The 14,489-nt window shown below is 38.5% G+C and overlaps 1 protein-coding gene across 5 annotated transcripts in view; it reads left to right on the top strand.

The window, feature by feature from the left end:
• The window catches only part of tmem132e (transmembrane protein 132E), a 483,984-nt gene that overhangs the window by 410,601 nt on the left and 58,894 nt on the right, over window positions 1–14,489 (top strand). For all 5 annotated transcript variants that reach the window (XM_085173740.1, XM_085173742.1, XM_085173741.1 and 2 more), the window contains 2 exons: window positions 464–604; window positions 12,782–12,974. In XM_085173740.1, coding sequence (XP_085029866.1) covers window positions 464–604; window positions 12,782–12,974 — 334 coding nt within the window. The remainder of the gene's footprint in view (window positions 1–463; window positions 605–12,781; window positions 12,975–14,489) is intronic.

Below are 14,489 nucleotides of genomic sequence, written 5' to 3'. Positions count from 1 at the left end.
AGCTAAGGGCTAAGGAAGGAAGATTGCACATGAGACTCAATCATAACATTGTGTTTTTAGGAATTTTAAAGGTGGCTTATTTTGTTTTAATGTGAAATGGAGTTCAGTAAAAGCTCAATGGTGTGTATGAACTTTCTCGAAGCTTGTGGCTTTCAGGTGTTAATTTGAAATAAATATCCAGTGGGTTCAGTAAAAAGCTTTGTAGATCTGATTTTGCAGAGAGTGTAAGTGAGCACTCTGACCTGAAGTGCTCCTACCTTTCTGCTCTCATGTATCACTGCACTGTCACCTTCATTCATCTTTGTTATTGATTCATCTGTGGAATTGCTTTTGCCATGACGCAATCCAGGGAGGAGGCCTGTAGCACAGAGAGGGTATCCACCTCTGACCTTGCACATAAATCATCCCCCTTAATAAAATTGACCTCCTCCATTATTTTTCTCTCTCTCGCCGTTTCCTGCAGGGTCAAAGCTAAAAAGGGGGTAAACCTGCTCCAAACCAACTCGAAGAGCCCCCAGTGGAAGGTCGAATGGGAGGTGCAGTCTGGCGCCAAGCATTCCATCACCACCATCGATGTGAACAAGAACAAAGCAGTCAAGCAGGGGTAAGTCAACAGCCCTGGGCCTAAACACACTGGGTCTGTCTAACCAACTACTGCCGCTGCAGCTGTTGATTTCTGCTCCTGCTCCAGCTACACAGAGACGGTGGTATTTGTCTTCCTTAACTATGGACAAAAGATCTATTTTCCTTTGACTAATCAGTCATAGTTACCTGATGAAAGGCAGCTTCTAAAAGCATATGCTCAGACAGAGGATAAAACACACCATTGTCCCAGTGACTAAAGCACCCTCTGCCTTATAGGCCAAAGTTAAATGAATGAAGATATTATCTGCTTAGTCTCACTACATCTGCCGTCAATTTAGTTTACGTGGAGAGATGAGGTAGATGATTGTGACTGCTGGCATTAAAATACCTTTGAGATTAGATCTTGTCTGAGAGCAGTAATTACACCTCAGGCTTCTCAAAGGAGTAAAAACACCACCCAGTCGTGGTCCTGTGGTGTCTGACGGGATAGTAATGGACTCTGTGTGGCTAGATTCTAAGGTAAATGCAACTTGGTAAATAAAGTAGAGCTGCAAAGAGATTTGCAAGCTTAATGCAGTCTAAACTGCATACAGCTTAATGCATTCGTTAGCATGCATTTAGGAACAGCCTAATTGATTTGACCGGTAAATGGAGGTGCTCCGATAACTTTGCTTTTCTTCCACGCACTTAAAGGTCAGATTTACCGAAAACAATTCAAACTACAGTATGAAATGAGGCCCTGCGAAGAGGATTTGCTGGTTTGTTTTAATGCCTGTGCGGTGTGTTCCTCTGTCTCAGTACAACAGAGGTAATAAGTAATTAAGCTGAAATTTGATACTCCAGTCAATGAAATGCTATAATTAAAAAGCTCAACAGGATCTTGTTCATAAGCGATGATAAAATGGAACGTCAGCTTGTCAGGTGGATTGGTGCGTACAGGCCAGCAGTAATGCAGGGATTGCACTAGATCAGGCTGGTAGGGAGAGGGGAACTGAGCTGAAATTAAGAGGTTTCAATTAGATTAATGTTTTAACACCAGAGCCCCAAACATTACAAAACTGCTGGGGGGTCATTCTGACCTCGCCCTGCAAGAACAGAAGCAAAGACAGAGAAGAAATCATTTCTTAAAGAAATTAAGTTGTTAGAAATATGTGAGATTAAGTTTTAGGGCTTTTATTATTTTTACAAATGATTTCGCTACAGTTCAGAAAGGTAAAAGTTATTTTAGCATCCACTAATAACGGGTACAGCAAACAATATAATAACTAACACATCTGAATAATTCAATTATTGCAGATGAAGAACATTATGAAAAAGTTAAAAATGAATTTTACATAAGGTGTGGCAGGCCTATTAGTTACGCTAATATAAAGGAAGTATTAAAAACAGAGTTTGCCGTGAGCCAGACTGAACCAGTCGGTGGCTGCATTTTAAACCACAGGAGGCTACAACAAAATAACAAGCACGTTTTAATAGATCAATCATTGTGAAAGTAGAACAGTGAGAGTTTATGATGTCATCCACCTCCTCTAACACCAGACCTCATTCAGCATCTATGCTGTTCCTCCCCAATCTGCAGCTCTCTGCCTCATCAGCTCTGCTCCTCAGGCCTGGGTGCCCTGCTCCAGATTTCACCTTTTACTCGTTCAGATTAGCCCCCGCCCCAAGGTCCCCCCCACTTCTCTCCAAACCCAGCAACCCACCCGGCTCTCTGTGCATCCATCATTGACTCTGATCCAGACCAAATATATAACAAAATAAGAGGAAAATAATACAACTGAAATTGGTTACAGGCAAGTGAACAAAGATCCGAATCATATGCAATAACAGATAATTAGAAGAGCAACATCAAAAGCAGTCACATTGGCGAATTTTTCAGTCCTTTGAAATGGACTCAAAATCCCCCCATCATGAGTCATCATGAGCCTCTGGGTGGTAATTGAAATGTATCTGTTGGATAGCCGGGCTCAGCCTTAGAAATAAGATGTGGATGATGTTCACAGTGAAGACAGTGTACCAAAAGGCACTAGCTGAGGCGGTTTGGACATGTGATTAGGATCCCGCATAGGTGCCTTTTCCAGGAGGTTTCGGGCACGCCCAGCAGAGCTGGGAGGAGATTCCAGGGTAGACCCAGAATACACTGAAGGGACTATATCATCCTACCCGGGAGTGTCTCAGGATTCTAGGAAAATGTTGCTGAGGAGAAGATCTAGAATATCCTTCGTAGCCCGATGAAAGGAAAATGAAAGGAAGGAAGGTCATCATCATTTTTTAAACGATTATTTCTTTGGTGTTATGGTTCTAATGAAATGCACTGGCAGTAGAGATTCTGGGTTTTTACAGAGTAATCTTTAAAAACTGTCCAGGAGAAATGCTTTAAAATAAACCTAAACATCTATTTGCCTCATTATTGTTTTATTGGTAAAAAATAAAAGCAAAAAATCTGAGCAAATGCACAAATATGTTTAATTGCTATTAACGTTGGGTGCACACACCCTGTAAACAGGTGCTTCCACAATAACACAGTGAACATCCATTATAGGTCTTTACAAGACTGCAGTTCCCCCAGCCTGCGAGCTCGATCCACTGAGGGAAAGCAACTAAAAATTAGCAACTATAAATCACATTATGTGATGTGTTCAATTTATTAAGACCTGAAGGACTGGGAGCTTGGCTAGAGATGTTAGCAACTGCTGGTCTATATATTGGCATCCCTGCGGAGTCCTGATGGTTGGGAGGAGGAAAAGAGCAGCAAGGAAGGAAACAGAATAACTTCACCTGCGAAAGAGGTCCACCATTTCTCTCTTGTTTATTTATTAGCGCCTCCTTAGCGACAGCCGTCCTTGCTATATTTAGTGACCCGTGTCATGTAGTCTTTGCTACCCTGCCACCATGTGGGAAATGTCCAGTTGGGGGTCAAGCATGGGCAGAAAAACAGTGTGTCACACTGCATTTTCTCAAAAACCAAGTCAATTGAGTGGCCACCTAGAGCAAAACCACCAAACAATGAGCCTCTAAAGTCAAGCAGTGGATTCATGCCTCATTCCCATAAAATCGATTGAACGTGAGCTTGAAATCCGTTTTATATAAAAGGCACCCACGCCATGTTGAAAACTGTTGTGAAAATCATTCACATTGCTTATATTTGGGGTTGTGATTTTTTTATGATGGTATTTCCAGACAGTTCGAACACTAAATTGAACTCGAAATTACTGATATGCTTTATTAATTATGCACTTTGTGTCACTGGCAAATTATTTGTATTCCCAAAGTCATTTCATAGATAAAGGAATACATTTTATTTTATGTGTCTTTAAAAATGATCAAAGAGTTAAAAAAAATAAAAGTAAACAAAAATAACTCTCAAGTCAATCTATCTGTCTGTCTGTCTGTCTGTCTATCTGTCTCTGTCTGTCTATCTGTCTGTCTGTCTGTCTGTCTATCTGTCTCTGTCTGTCTATCTATTTATCTATCTATCTATCTGTCTATCTGTCTGTCTATATATTTATATATCTATCTATATCTCAAACTGTTGGCTTGTTTGCCGTTTTCACAAATGTGGCAAAGCCGCTTTGACTTTTTTTTTTCTTTTATGTTACTACTGGGCAGCATGACTCATACAGAAATTCAGGAAATTTGAATGCACAAGTCGTTCTATCTTTACTTGAGACAGAAATACCATTTTGACACTGATTGCTCTTAATCTAGGAGGACAAAGATTTGGGATTCAGCCCTGATAATCAGCCTGTCTGTCTGCTGGAGTTGGCATGTTTCCCCTGGGTCAGAGTTAGCTTTCTCTTTATGCTCTTGTTTCCTCCAGCAGTCCAAAGACATGCATGTTAGGCCACAGTGACAGAGGCTTAGATGGACCAGTCGATGACCCACAGGTAATCGCCAGTCACTAGGGAAAAGTATGTATTCTGCAACCAGCTGGGGAATAGCTACTGGAGGTTACTGATAGTCATTAGTGTGAATTTGATTCAAATAAGCAGAAGATGCTGCACCAAAACTCTTCTTGGCTGGTTGCTGCACTCTCTGAAGAAGTAAGTAAATGTGACTGGTCTCTATGTCTGTCTAACCGGAGCCTAATCTAGTGATTGCAAGTGGTTGTCAACTCCTGTGCCCATCATAGTGCCATAGGTTGGACCACTTGTAACCTGTGAAAGCAGAGATTCACCATACCTCCCTACAACAAGTGATCAAGAAAGTGAATGAGATCTAATAACAATTATTATTACAGTGGTCTAAATTATGTCCTAATTTGCTTAACTTGGGTCAACTAACCCAAACTAGTAAAAGATGTCTATTAGTGAGACAGAAAACAGCCTTTTCTCATTTAATTTAGTATTGACTACTCTAAAGTAAATGGATGTATTACACGTTTAGTTGCAAAAATACAACTAAATTGGCATTACGTCTTTCATTCTGACAAAAACAAACTGACAAATGTTGCCATACAACCTGGTTACATGTATTTTAATGGTGTCCTTTGGGAATGACTTATCACGCCCACATTTCTTTAAGCAATCTTTTTTTATTCTATTCTGTTATGACTAAAGGAAGTCTGCTCCTTCCTCTTTTTACTTCTTTGAGCTAAGTCATGAAAGTAGGTGAAGATTTCATACATTTTAAGCAAGACTCTATGTGCAGAAGCCTAAGACTCAAAGACTTTACAGTAATGAGCCCAAAAATACATGAATACTCAAGACAGTTCTTTCCCTAATCACCCAATTAAATGTGGTAATAGGGAGAAATCTATTCTGTTTTCTAAGTTCAATAATTGTTCTCGTTCATATGTTTTGTTTTGTTTTTTTGGTTACCACTAAGCAAGTCACCAGTCTCAGTCAGACACATGCACAAACACGCACTCTGCTCAAAACACAAGCATGCACACAGCAGCATCATTTTGCATCTCATTGGCGAACACATCTGAGCAGCAATTCTGTTTGAACATCTGGTTTTGTTTACTCAAAATTACCTGAATCTGAGGAAATGGGGTGACAATGTTTTCCCTTCAGGGCGCGCCGTTGATCTCTTCATCACTCTCCGCTCTTTATTATTCTTTAGCTGTCCTCATCAGCTCGCACTTCAGCCGGCGCTGGAATTAGTCAACATATTTCTTTGTCTGTAACCCTCCATCTGGAACGGTCCCGTTCTAACAGCGGCTCGTTGATAACGCCACATGAACCGATGCATTATTGATCGCAGTCAATGGGTTTCGAATGAATAATGTTCTTGAAAACACTGTGGCAATGCCTCTGTCATTTAATAAGATGTTTCTTAGTTCAGTTTAATAATTCAGGGTTAAACAAGAGAAGCAGGGAAAAGCCTCAGAACATTTTTAAATGCCAATATTGACTCTTAACAAAGGCTTCAGGAGGACAGGCGAGTACAGTGTTTTGCAAAGCTGCTTCGTCGTCACTGATGTTTGCCCGTTTTTGACTCTGCAAAGGAGAGAAAATGTGTTTCTTAGCACAAAAGGCGTCCTCTGTTGGCCTGTGTACACAAACTGTTTCCACACTCAAGTAAGGCTCTTTCAATGAACACAATGCACGGTTTACTTTGTTGGCATGTTTTATGATCCAGAAAAGTGCTTTTTCCTGAGATGTGGGGAAAAGCAGCAGATAGTGACTCAGTTTTAGTAGTTTTTAAGGCCCCAAACTGTAGCTGTTTGTTGGTGATGTGACCATTAGGGCTTTTTAAAAAGTCCTTTAATAGAAATAAAGAAACTGGATTACACAAGCGTGTCATAGCTTGTCGAAGGCACGTTTTTCCACCCGTAACCTCTTATTCTAGTCAAACAGCACATGTTGAAGTGTTGTTTTAAATTTTAAGCAAACTTTGACTTAAATGTTCAAAAAGTCATACTTAAGGGCTGTAGTACCATTGACTTAAGCATGAACCATTTTCAACTCTTTGTTCATCGTTTTTGTTCTCCTGCTTTTGTAACCCTGCCTTGCAGCGCTTTGATCCAATGAATACTCCCTGTTAATCAGTTCAAACAGACCTTTGATCAAAGAACGAAAATCCCCCTGAGCTCTGAAAAAGCCACGAGCTGCAGCTTTTAAAATATATACTTTGTGCTATACACACAGAACATCATTAAGTTAATGGAGACAAGGCCAGACTTTCTTGAGCCATGGTTTCTCCCTTCGTTTAGCCCTTTGGTGTGAAATCACACATTTAAGATTTCACCGCCCACTAATATTTAAAAATGCCTTTGTGTTGAGTTTTGTGACTCCATCATTAGCTCAAGTGAGTCATCGTGAATAATTGCATGATAGCGTTAAGAAGGGGAGGTGTCCATGGATCCAAAAAGTCCATCCGGGCTTCCGTTCCAAATGGTTTACATCTTCAAGGAGTCACTGTGTGGAAGCCTGGACACTATCTAGTTTGACTTCTTCATCACAGTCTGCTTTTTGTACAGTCCACTTCCCGAAAACCAGTCACATGGTTGTGGTACTTAATATCCCGGACGAGGCTACAAATCACAAAATGTATGTCTTAAATAATTTGGTAGCACTTTATAATAATTTTACACCATTAAGCATCGTTAAGTCATTAGTAAGTGCTTAAGTCATCATTTATACAGCATTACTCCTCCTTAGTATTCCATTATTAATACAGATATTATTATGACCATGTTTTTGTGATTACTATTAAGATTCTTACTAGCAGTGATGTAGCGGCAGCGATAGCTGTACATGGTGTAACATTAACAGATGGATAAACATACCTGTATTTATAAATGACACACTAAGGAGGAGGCGTGATATATAAATGATGAATTAAGCACTTATAACATAATATTATACCACATTAATATTTTTATGCCTTTAGCTTTTGTTTTGTATAGATGCTGGTTTAAAAACTAGAAAAACAACTAGCTTAATTATTAATGTAAGTATTATTACTATTAGTTTCTCATTTTTCCTTTTATGTATGTATTTATTCGTCTGTTTTAATGGGCACACTGTACATTAGTAAACAGACCTGTAACTCATCAGTATTTCCTGGCTGGATAATAAAAGCAAAATAAAAAAAAATTATCATATAAACATAAAACATTACAGATATTAAAAAAAAAACACGACATACCAACGAGGCAACCGGAGGACAAAATCATCTCGGTGCCCACAGAACTGATTAATACAACCATATCTATAACGGGCATTTAAATGTCGTATGTATTGTCTATAATATCAGAAATAAGGCAGTATGTTTAGTAAAAAACGGAGTAATCTCTGCTCCTGTAAAATAAAAAAAGTGACGATGGTTATTTATTGAAAACCTTTTAAAGTTCTTTTTTATAAAATTTGTAACAGGTTTAAACCATTTAGACCATGTTGTAACATAATAATGAATATGGGACATAAAGTCAGCCAGAATAAATGTAATAATGAAACTCAAATTAAAGTTTAACTATGATTCGCAGGTATTTGTGATCGTCTACAGCTGGAGTTTGTCTCCTAAAATGTAAATGTTCGGTTCCTCCACAGAATGGCCTCATTTGGTGAAAAACACACACACTGATTTAGAGCCCAATTAAAATTGTTAAAAAAGTGTATCTAATGAGGCACACGACACATACACAGTGAGTTGAACGAGTCTGGTTTGATTTAGTTCAGCAGGAGAATTAATTAGGGCTAATATAATTAGGTGTATGTTGTTGTGGTGGACGGGTTACAGCAATGGGAAATCAGGGCATCAATGCAGGACAGTGACAGCACTGACATTTCAAAGTTAACCATCGGAAAATTGTAAACGGGAGAAAAAGTCACATGAGTGGGTCTGCCGTGCAGGATTTCCTCCGGAAAAGTAGCTAACGCACACGGGGACATTCATCGGATGAAGACGATTGTTGTAAAAAATGTGTACAAAACACACTAGAGCTGACACTTGTTCATTGATTTTCTTCCACTTATCTAATTCAGGGTCATTCAGGTGCCACCGGGTGAGAAGCAGGGTAAACACTTGGAAAGGTCCACAGTCTATCACAGGGCCAACACATAGAGACAGACAACGTTCACACTTACATTCACACCTATGCACAATTTCAAATCAGCAGTTAACCTAACGTGCATGTGCTTGGACTGTGGGAAGAAGCCAGAGGACCCGGAGAGAAGCCATGCCAGGCACAGGGAGAACCTGCAAACTCCACACAGAAACACCCCGGGTGGCCCGTGGATTTGAACCAGACCTTGGCTGTGATTTGACTGAGCTGACTGTGCATTTCTTTGCTTTTAAGATTATTTTTCTGTCTGTAATACAGCCAAGCAGAAAATGAAGTGGCATTAACTGGCAAGACAAAAATCTAAAGTTAAACATGAAGCTCATACTCTGGAATTCTGTGGCGTCACGATGCAGATAACAGCAATGTAAGGAGGCAGGGAGGCCATGTTAAGCCATGTGCTAACAGATAGCAGTGCCATAATTCCTCAGATCTGCTCTTTTGATTCAGATCTAAAAACTAATGTCATAATGTCAAGTGAATCTACAGCTCCTTCGAGTCAAAAAATCCGAGCTTTTCTTCTGCAGCTCTCAGCTACAGTTTTATATTTTGCGGTTCACTCTCGTAAAAAAGAAGTATGCCCTCTAACCTAAACCACTGTATAGTGAACACCATTTTCCTTCCCTCCAGCATGGTGGCAGGCAACGTAGTATTGAGCGGCTGTACCTGCACTCACTCTAGTGGGCCGTATTGATGACAGTTTGAGTGTGTCACAGACAGACGGAGGTGTTTGTTTTCACTGAGTGATGTCGAGACAAATAGGCTGAGATCTCATCTCGGTGTTCCTGAGAGGAACCTTTTGTGGGCGGACGGTTGTACATGGAGTTTGATCCAGCTTTCATTAAAAGCCTCTCAGACTGAATGCTGGGATGGCTTTCTGCTTTTTGTGAAGGACAGATAGCTACTGCTTCAGTTTTCGCTAAAGGTGAGGCTTGGGTGGGATGATTCTCGCAGCAGCTGGAAAGAGAATTAATGCCTCTTCACCACCAGCGAGATTGTTTAATGTTAGGCTTGTTGAACCTGAGGATTACAATCCCGACATGCAGAATTTTGATTGATTGAAACTTTATTTTGAACATGTTAAAAAAGTACAACAACATAGAATTAAAAGAGACAAATAAACAAAGCAAAACAAAAAGAAAACGAGCAACCACAACTACAAATTTTCATAATAAGAAGGCCGCTGTGGTTCTTGAATCGTTGGCATGGTTGTGATAGTAAAAAGATGAGCAAAAGTTTCTGGTAGATGGAGGCACAAAGGGTGATGGTGTTCAGATAGTTTGTGTGCATGGCCATGAGAACAATCAGGTTACCTACCAATAGCGATTGATCGGTTAGAAGCAAATCTGCAGCCCATTTAATGACGTCTATTCCAAAGTGAGAGGCAGAACAGAATGTGCAATCTCCTTGCACAGACTCAACACTCAGACCTTAGGATAGAAGGAGAAAGCTGGCGAGATTAGGGAGCAGTGATTGGTTATTGACAAGACCCTTCTCTCTGTTTTATTTAAAGTCAATCCCTGAATAAGTCGTTGTATATGATAACTTAATAAAGGGAGTAGGAAAACCATTAGAAAACTATTATTTCTCAATAATGCCCCCTTTGACACTCTTATATAAGTAAAGGATATAGGGACATTTAAAAAACATCTAATATCAGGTTTTTTCTTTAACTGTGCACTGTAATTACAGTACATGCCAATTATTTTGTTCCCTGCCTTTAAGATAGTTCCTTATTTTTCAAAATGTAACCATATCATTAGTTAAAATGAGAAAATTTCAGCACGCTGTCTGCTGACGGCTGGGATACGTGTTAAGTTCCAGTGCGAGACCTCGAGAAATACTGCTGTCGTGTCTGAAATGTTACCGTTAGAAACCACTTTAATTTTCCAAGAAACCAAAGAAATTGGTGACCGAGTGCGTGTTTCGTAAACCTAAACTTAAAGTTAGTAAGAAAAACAAAACAATTAGCATAAAAACACAAATAAATTCACACAACATGCAACATCCATTTCTCTCTGCAAGGCGGCCGAAGTAGTGCTGGTTGAGAAAGGGAGAAAATTAAAAGGAGATGCAGTTAAATACTGAAAAATAAGTGCCAGTCAGAAACTGGGTGGATCCGGAACAGCAGCTAAAACACTGTGTGAGCTGAAGATCAGTTTGAACCGGTCGCAGCAGATGGCCCTGCCCCCTCCCTGAGCCTGGTTCTGTTGGAGGTTTCTTCCTGTTAAAAGGGAATTTTTCCTTCCCACTGTCGCCAAAGTGCTTGCTCATAGGGGGTCATATGATTGTTGGGTTTTTCTCTGTATCTATTATTGTAGGGTCTACCTTACAATATAAAGCACCTTGAGTTTTTGGGTACTTGTACTTGATGTTTTGATATAAAAACATATAAAAGTATCTCTCTCTCTCTGTTCTAAAAGTATATCCTGATTATTTTATATGACTGCTTTTCTACTAGAGGTGGGAATCACCATACATCCCATGATACGATATCATCACAATACTTATCGCACGATACGATATTATTGCGATTTTTAAAAATATTTTGCGATATTCAGATTCTGTACATAAAGGTAAACTTTATCAATATTCATTTTATCTAATATCAAAGTCTCACACTCAGTCTTTCTCTCATTTCAGTTTTATTGTTGACAAACTGAACGGTTTGTATTACAGTCTAGTCCAACTTAACTGAACGCAACCATCTGGCACAATTATAGCTATTCTGAACTATGCAGTTTATGAAAACTATGCAGCCAATTCAGCAACTGAAGAATTTGAAAGTAAATTAAAACAAAATATAATTTTACATTAAATAGTTTTAAACTTAATTAAAATAAAACATGTCTTAAATTAAAATAAGTAAACTGTCATGTTTATTGCTGCCATAAAAAAGTTAAACACATTTGGACAGTGAAGGAATGTCAGGATTCTTGCTCAGAAAAAGGATCAACATGCTCTGAAGTCAGAGCACAAAAACCTTTTTTGTAACAAAATATCGATTTCTGCTGTCCCTGTATCCATACATTATTAGCAAACAAAATATCACGATACTACACAGTATCGATTTTTTCCCCCACCCCTATTTTCTACATGTGTTTTTTTTGCTGTAATCAGTGTATTCCTAGTAAATGTTTGCTACATTTGAAAATATACATTTTTATATCATTTTGTCAGATTATTGCTGTTATAAATACTACAATTTACATTGTAATTTGCTTGCCAAGTAAAATAAAAAACCTGATATCTGGATATCCCTAAACAGACGGTAGAGTGAGCCAGCAATATTAGCATTCTGCTGGTTTGCATGAGCAGAACGGGGTGGAATAATGACCCAATCTAAACTCATATTTCAGTCTGCTCCTGGCTATGACCTTTAAGATTCTATAGCATTGTTATCTACCTTGTATCTGTCAGGAAATCTGATGAAGACCGTGAAGGAGCTGTTTATGATCTCGCCGACTGAATGAAAAGTTGCAATAGGGCGTTGTCATCATCGACCATGGCTGACAACTCCTCTGAGCTCTGCTGAATGCGCGACATTGATTTGACTAGAGCAAAAACCAAATCCTAGAGCCAAGATTTTAATCAGAGGTCTTGTCCAGGGCAGCTTTGTGGCCATTGATTCACTGATCCAACCACAAAACTGTGATCAATCTTCAAACAGCTCCTTTCTATTCAAGAGAGAAAAAGCTACGGCCTTACTTTGGAGGTGATCACCTGCTTATGTATGTGATTATATGCAGAACTTATATATATGGTGTTCTAATGAAGGTCTACAAAAAGTTCTACTTACAGATATGTAAATGTAGAATCGCTTTGAGTGAAGAACAAATACTGAAACTGCACCATCTGAGAAGTATCTATTCAGCTCTAAAGCTCTTGGCTGCAGTGTTTCACACGCTGAAGTCTTAATGAATGCATTATTTCTTCGTTTCAACTCGAGGTTAACTCGGGGACAGCGTTAAAAATAAATTAAAAGCAGTGTGTCAACCGCACACTAAATTACATTTTTAATAATTAAACACTATCTAGTCAACAATTTCATCACTGAAAACGAATATGCTGCCAGAATGTCTGCTTATGTAAACTCTCCTGCGTTTGAATGAATATGTTGCTGTGAGTAGTGTTTGACATTTACGCTGGGCTCTGTTTGATGGCTGTCTCCTTGCGGTCTGGCAGGGATGTTGTGGGCAACGTCGAGGTGATGCAGCTGGACTTTGAGATGGAGAACTTCACCAGCCTCTCGGTAACCAGAAGGATCAACTGGAACATTGATTATAAGGGACAAAACCCGCCGCCTGATTCAGAGAAGGTCGTGACGGAACTGACGGTAGTGCAGCGGGACATTCAGGCCATCATCCCTCTGGCCATGGTGAGTAATGACAAATTCATATAGATGTCATTTTTTAAAATTCATATTCATTTTATGTTACTCAATATTATTTAATTTCAAATGCTGATCAATTAAGTAATTTATATATATATATATATATATATAAAAAAAAAAAAATATATATATATATATATATATATATATTTTTTTTTTTTTAGTAATAAAATAAAATAAAATTTAAAAAAAGTAAAAAAAAAAAAGTAAAAAAAAAATAATAATAATAAAAAAAAATTTAAAAAAAAATTAAGTAATTTATAGTTAAGCTGTTAGTGAAGGTTTCTGCCGTAAGCCTTTGAAATATAACACATATTCGGTCACAAATGATTTTTCTAGTAAAACCATCACTAGGTCTGATATTATGAGCCAAATTCTGTGTGGACTACTACATTAGCCATTGTGTGACTTCCATAGGAGCAGAATAATACACTGGTTGGTTTCTTTAAAAGCTCAGTACCCTTGTAGAATATAACTCGATGTGTTAGTGCTGCAGCATGCTTATGTAAGGTTCTGAATAACAGGGACTCATTTCTACTACAACTAAACTCTAAGTATAGTGGAAAAAACACAGCTTTGGTAAATAAGAGACAGTCTGTTAAACTGCAAATGAGAAATCCATTATACTCGAGATATTTTTGTAAATACTGCATACCAATTTGTAAGTACTGGCGCACAAAACAGATGCTTCAGTTTGTTACTGTTAAATAAAACTAACTGCAGTGATTTATTTAAACAGGAAGAGAATGTATAGAATAGAATAATCTACACTTTGGAGTGCTAATCAGTTACAGTATTCAGTTATGTTTATATAAAATGTTACATTACTGTACATTTCCTGTGTTTTTATAGCAATTTCTTTGCAGGATTAGTCATTTAACAGTAACCGTACAGTACAAGATTTTTACGTATTTAGCCATTCACTTTCTGCTTCCTTGCAAACCTGACTTAATTTTTAATATTTTATTTTTTTATATTATTTTTCCTTTTAATCAGCGCACATTAATTCTTCAGCAGGTCTAGTTTCAGTATACAATGTGTGCAGAGCATTCTGCACACAGACAGCTTGCCATTGCACATACATCCAATCAACACCTACGCCGTCTGCAGCGACTTACTGATTGTTCAGAGCCGACCAGTCCAAGTGTCCATTACTCTTCCTCTTCCTTTTTGCCTTTTGAAAGGTGGCAATTATTGAGCGTTGTAAAAAGATTATGGAAGCAAAGAGAAATTAACCAGCCGAGCAGTGCTGAGAACATCCAACTACACCTGCCTTTGTACTTAACTCTCTCGTGGTTTTGCTGGAGTTGTTTACTGTATTGAAATCCGCTATTTTGCCAGTAATGAAACCGTATTGTTCATGGCGCATAATACAGCAGACTGCGTGGAGCAGTAAATGTCTAAGAATTGCTCAAAGCTTTTTTCTGAGGATGTTTGCATATTCATAGGAGCGAAATGGTAAATGGTAAATGGCCTGTATTTATATAGCGCTTTACTAGT

This window comes from Neolamprologus multifasciatus, chromosome 10 (genome assembly GCF_963576455.1).
Source record: "Neolamprologus multifasciatus chromosome 10, fNeoMul1.2, whole genome shotgun sequence".
Lineage (NCBI taxonomy): Eukaryota > Metazoa > Chordata > Actinopteri > Cichliformes > Cichlidae > Neolamprologus > Neolamprologus multifasciatus.
The sequence above is the reverse complement of the archived record's forward strand: the minus strand, read 5'-3'. Positions and strand labels throughout refer to the sequence as shown.